The sequence below is a fragment of the Apus apus genome, chromosome 3 (assembly GCF_020740795.1).
Source record: "Apus apus isolate bApuApu2 chromosome 3, bApuApu2.pri.cur, whole genome shotgun sequence".
Lineage (NCBI taxonomy): Eukaryota > Metazoa > Chordata > Aves > Apodiformes > Apodidae > Apus > Apus apus.
This window is the reverse complement of record NC_067284.1, coordinates 44,834,504-44,840,503: the sequence shown is the minus strand read 5'-3', so window position 1 is coordinate 44,840,503 and position 6,000 is coordinate 44,834,504. Positions and strand designations below refer to the sequence as shown.

General features: G+C 44.9%; 1 protein-coding gene across 2 annotated transcripts in view; it reads right to left on the bottom strand.

The window, feature by feature from the left end:
• Positions 1–240: 240 nt before the first annotated feature.
• Positions 241–6,000, bottom strand: part of EML6 (EMAP like 6) — a 114,872-nt gene continuing 109,112 nt past the window's right edge. For both annotated transcript variants that reach the window (XM_051616062.1, XM_051616064.1), the window contains 4 exons: positions 3,810–3,913; positions 2,506–2,659; positions 2,060–2,160; positions 241–690 (listed from right to left, as the gene is read on the bottom strand). In XM_051616062.1, coding sequence (XP_051472022.1) covers positions 666–690; positions 2,060–2,160; positions 2,506–2,659; positions 3,810–3,913 — 384 coding nt within the window. In that variant the 3' untranslated portion in view covers positions 241–665. The remainder of the gene's footprint in view (positions 691–2,059; positions 2,161–2,505; positions 2,660–3,809; positions 3,914–6,000) is intronic.

Below are 6,000 nucleotides of genomic sequence, written 5' to 3'. Positions count from 1 at the left end.
TCCTCTGTGTGAAAGTTATAGCACCGTATGTTGAAAGCAACTGGTGGGAGGCAAGACTGTAGCCCATACTACTGGAAAATTATTCAAAGGCACTTCATGGATAGAAAATTTTGCCAAATATATCTATTTAAGAAATAAAATTAACTTAAAAAATGATAGTTTGCTCCTTTGATTACTGAAAGCTGAAGTATGAACCCCAGCATGCTCATTAAAAGCTTGTAGTTTTACTCAGTGCATTGAATTTCAGTTTGAAGCACGTGTGGTTAAAAAAAAAACCCACCAACTTTTAACGAACAAATGTTCAAGCCATAAATTTGGAAATCAGGCAAATCAAAGGGCCCAGCGTTTTCTCAGTGTGCTTCCCTTTCAGACAGGGTTTGAATAACACAGTATTAGGCAAAAGCAGCTTCATGAGTGAACTGTTTGTCACTTTGGCCTACCCAAGTTACAGAAGTGTTTGCTTTCAAACTTCAGCTTCCTTCTCAAGGATATTGGTCTCCAAGATTACATTCACATTCAGTCAGTTTGTATGAGTAGTCTGACAGTGCAATCCATGCAGCATCAGGTGGAAGTTACAGCAGCCAAAGGGATAGAGGCATTCATGGCTGTCCAGTCCAGAGCAGTCATTTGGTGGTGGCAGTAACAGCAGCAAGAAGAGTCTCCTTTCAAAGACATCGCCACACAAATACACTGCAAAGAAATTAAATTGAGAGCGTGATTAGTTTTCTGAGTAACTTGATGACAACCATCAGCATATACTGAGAAGCAAGCAGGCAGCGTTAAGTACATAAATGACTAAGTCTAGATGTACCAGCAAGATACAAAGTAAAGCAATGTTAAGCCCTGGAGTTACTCAACAAATACCAGCACTCCAATGCATTTCCTTTTCTCCGGAGAATTATAGCAGTTTAACTAACTGGTGCATGTGTTTTGGTGAAGGTTTCGAAGCTGGAAATGCTGTTATTGCACTCTGTATAGTTAAGACTTAGATTCAAGAAATCCTCATAACTCTATTGTCAAAATGAAGGCAGCTGATAAGCTTTTTTGAGTTTATGTCACCCCTAGCCTGGCGTGTGAGAACTGAGGTGGATGCAGCCTGTGTTCCTCTGCAGAACCCTGTGCAAGTTCAACAGCTCATCTCATACAGTCAGTGCAGTGTCGCACAAGCCAGGTACCAACAGTGTGGATGCTGCAGGTACTGCAGACTCACTGAGAGGAGCCCCCCTGTCTGTTGTGTTCTGCCTCTGGAAAAGACAGGCTCATTCACTGGCATAAATGACTCAGTCTTGCAGTCTCTGGCTTGTATTTTTCCTGCTCAGTAAGCAGTTAAAAATACCTGGTTCTTGAATGCGCCTTCCTGATAGTTGCTCCTCTGCCAGGTTGAGCCCTTTCGTTTCCTACCTTGTTCCTTTTCAGTTTTTTCATTCTGCATTTTGCTTCTCAAAAAGTCTCTTTAATATTTTGTGTTTAACCATGTTTAGTTTTTGTTCCTCACCCTTATGCTCCCTGTTTGATAGTCATGTCCTCTCTGAGCTGTACAGGGAACTGAAATAGACTTGGGGAGTGGGGATAGAAGGGGATCCAGCAGGAATCACGTGTGCGTGTATGTACACACACATACTGGCTGCTTAGTTATTTTGTTTTTAGGGGAAAAAACCCCTAAAAAAACACCCCAACACAAACTTAAGGTACCTTTCAAGAAGGGTCTTGTTATTTAAAATGTCTTTCTAAATCTGTCTGTCCTCTGTCCAGCCAGAATTCCTGCCCTACCCTTTGCAGGGTGGGAGCTATTCAGTTATTTTTGTGTGACTGACACCCCCACCAGCTGTCTTTATCCGAGCTAAATGTTCTTCAGCCACACGAGGGGTTCCTGTGTCAGCAGCTGCTGCTCCTTCAGCTGCCTCTTGGTGCCCCAAGTCACTGCTGGCCCAGGCAGCAGCAGTTAAGTCTGCCTGCTCCCAGAGAGGAAGGCAAGCCAAGGAGCTACAAGCTGTGGGTTTGGTGTTGAGGGATACACACACCACTTTTGATCATAGTAAAAATAACTTAAGTGGTTTACCTGCAGTCATCTCCTCCTGTGCTGACAACGTACTTGTCATCGTGAGAGAAGCGTATGTTGGTGACATGTGCAGAGTGCCCAAAATACCGCTTGTGTTTGGCCTGTTGGAGAAAGAAGAGCAGTTCAGGAATTGGTGCTACTGCTGAGGAACAAAGCTGCCTTGTGAGTGGGGACAAAATCCCATCACCCCTAGTATGGGTGTCCTCCAACCCACAGTAATCCCAGCATGGCACCTGATTTCAGAGCGTTGTGTCCTTGCTGGCTGCTGGATGGCAGCTTCCCTGTCACCCCTGGGGACAACTCCATCCTGCAGCCACCACTGGCTGGGAGCAGCCTGGAGATGACTTGTCAGGCCACACTGTGTGGATGCCTTAAAATTGTAATGCTAAGGAGCTGGAACAGGGGGAAAAGCAAGCTGTTTAGATTAAAATAAAAGAACTACTTACAAATTTTTCTGTGCATGGGAAATCAAACAGTTTCACCAGGCCAAAGTCATCTCCTGTGACTATATTTAGGCCAGCATGGGTCACACATGCACAATTGACATCTGCTTTATCTGCATTTCGTGGCCAAATTCCAATGACTTCGTCTCCAAGAATGCTGTTCCAAAACCAAGTTAAAACAAAGACCATTAGGTCATAAGACATACTCACCACTGTTCTCTTCCACAGCATGGAGAAGCAACACAGGCCAGTAATAAAAAATTAGAACCTTTAAAATACAGTATTTTCCCTTTAAATTATTGCACTGAATGCAATCTTATAATGGAGAACATGACAGGAATGCATCTTTTTTGTGTGACTCAACACATCTCTAAGTCCTGAGGTTTCTCTCCTGTGAAACCACTTGCATCATTTTGTACAGGCAGCTTGTGCAGCAATGGTCTCCTCACAGACATATGTGTCCCTCCCACAGTGATTTTTGACAGCAATGTTCTCTTCTCTTGGCCATAAGCTCTGGAATGAGGGAATGCTTGTTTGGATGTACAGTAGTTCCTAAAATAGCTGTTCTTCCCATAGTTTTAGGTTCCTTCGTAATAATTCCTATTTATCCACATATTAACTCTCATCTGTGTCTGCCCCGTGTCCACAATCTATTAAGAATCCTTAGTATTGTGGGGCAGATTTTTATGCTTGCTTGATAGCAGAGCCAGAAAAGTAGGTGGATTCTCACTTACCTTCTCCTTAAAACCTGCCTGTATAATCACCTCAGCAACTCTCAGAGCTGCTTTTGGCCAGTGCCACATGCTAGATACAGTAAGAGCACAGTCAGAGTTTTGTAATTGTGTTGGGAGGGTCCTATATAAATCCACATCAGTAAATATGTTTTAATGAGACCCACAACTCCTTCCGTAACCCATGTTTCCATGCCTCCTATCCGGTTTGTGTTTGCTTGTGATGTGGGATATGCCAGGACGGCAATGAAAGGGAAGCTTTAAGTGGTGCAGAGCTGTGTGGGGGCCATGGCCCTCACTGGGGGGCAGCCTGGATGAATGCAACAAGCCACAGGGATGTCTTATGGTCCTTGGTGTTACTATGGTAACAATGACTACAGACACCAACCAGCTACAAATGTGTAAAAAAGCTAAGTGTAAGAAGAGTTTTGGGGAAGGGGAGTGTGAGTGCTTCCTCTCGGGATTGCCAGACCCTGGGGACATTTCAGGCGTTTGGTTTATACAGTCTGGTCTTATGATGTGACCCTCATTCTGTCCTACACCTGTCCCCAGTCAGGCAGACCTTTAGTTTTTTACCTTGTCCACGTGGCCCATGTGATCTTTTCTATCAACACAGGATCCGTTATTTGCTTTCCTAGTGGTACCTCATGGACTTGACGCTTGTAGGCACCTGTTGATACCTGAAAGGACAGGAAAATGCTGGTCACTTTGCCAAAAGTACCTTGTTTTCTTGATCTACAAGATATCCAGCAGTAATAATCTCAACAGGTTTTATCAGGAAATAAACATTAGCATAAAAATTCTTTTTTTCCCTAATTAGCTAGAATTCATTATATGCGACATGAGGTAATAACAAGTTCTAAGATGCTAATTGAATGAGGTGTTCACCCACATACTGCAGAGCTGATCAACTGCCTTTTACTTACGTACTCTGGTTCATCACAATCCAATTTTAAGAAATCAGAAGGATTTCAGAAGGAAACCTCACATACTAATTCAGCTATCATATGCATCCCATCCTATGGAAAGGGAGGAGGAGGACAATTGTGTCTATATTGTTATAATCCACAATTTCTTTCTCAGTGTTGCACCCATTCCCTTGATGTGAGAGACCACCTTTAGCACACCAATAATCTTGTGAGGAACTGAGCCATGTTCCTACAGTCAGAGGTAGAGAATCCAGGGGGAAGACCTGAGTATTTAGAAAGAAAGAGAGGACTTTAAATAGTGCTCTGTGAACAACCTAAAGGCAATCTGAGTTACCTGCCTACCTCAGAGTATTTAGGGGCCCCTTCAAGCTCAGAACAACTTTGGAAAGCCTTCCTCAGCCTTTCCTACATCCATCTTGTTACTATGCCTGATAACAGGTAAGTCACCATAAATACAAACATGGGTCTGCCTGAGTCATAGAATCATAGAATGTCTTGGGTTGGAAGTGACCTCTAAAGGTCATCTACCCAACCCCCCTACAATAATCAGGGGTATCTCCAACTGGAACAGATTGCTCTGAGCCCCATCAAGCCTGACCTTGAATGTCTGCAGGGATGGGGCCTCCACACCTTTTGAGGCAACCCTTTCCAGTGATCCACCACCCTCATATTAAAGAACATTTTCCTAATGTCCAACCTAAATTTCCTCTTTTCTAGCTTGAAACCATTACCCCTTGTCCTACCATTACCTGCCCCTGTGAACAGGTCTTCCCCAGCCTTCTTATAGGTCCCTTTCAGGTATCGGAAGGTCGCTATAAGGTCCCCCTGGAGCCTTCTTCAGGCTAAGCAACCCCAACTCCCTCAGCCTGTCCTCATAAGAGAGGTGCTCCAGCCTTCTGATCATTTTCATAGCTCTCCTCTGGACATGCTTCAACAGGTCCACATCCTTCTTGTGCAGGGGGCTCCAGAGCTGGATGCAGTACTCCAGGTGAGGTCTCACTAGGGCAGAATCACCTCTCTCAGTCTGCTGGCCACACTTCTTTTGATGCAGCCCAGGATGGAGTTGGCCTTCTAGCCTGCAACTGCAAATTGGTGGCTCATATCCAGCTTTTGATCCACTGGTGCCCCCAGGTCTTTTTCCACAAGGCTGCGCTCTAGCATGTATTCATGCCCCAGCCTGTATTCATATCTCTTGTTGCCCTGGCCCAGGTGCAGAACCCTGCACTTGGCCTTTTTGAACCTCATGAGGGTCACCTGGGCCCACTTCTCTAGCTTGTCCAGGTCCCTCTGGATGGCATCCCTTCCCTCTGGCATATTGACTGTACCACCCAGCTTGGTGTCATCAGCAAACTTGCTGAGGGAGCTCTCAATGCCACTGTCAATATAATTAATGAAGATATTAAACAAACACTGGTGCCAGTACGGACCCATGAGGGATGCCACTTGTCACCATTTTCCATCTGGACATGAAGCCATTGACCACTACCCTCTGGATGTGACCATCCAGGCAATTCTTTCTCCACTGAACCGTCCACCCATCAAACCTGTATCTCTTCAACTTAAGAGACAAGGATGCTGTGGGGGACTGTGTCAAAGGCCTTGCAGAAGTCCAGATAGATCATATCCATAGGCCTTCTGTTGTCCATTGATGCAGCCACTCCATTGTAGAAAGCCACTGGGTTGGTCAGGCAGATTTACATACCTGTAGAAGCCCTTCTTGTTTTTCTTTACATCCCTTGCCAAGTTCAGTTCCATCTGCACCTTGGCCTTCCTGACTTCATCCCTACACAACTGGGCAACATCCCTATAGTTTTCTCAGGGTACCTGTCCCCACTTCC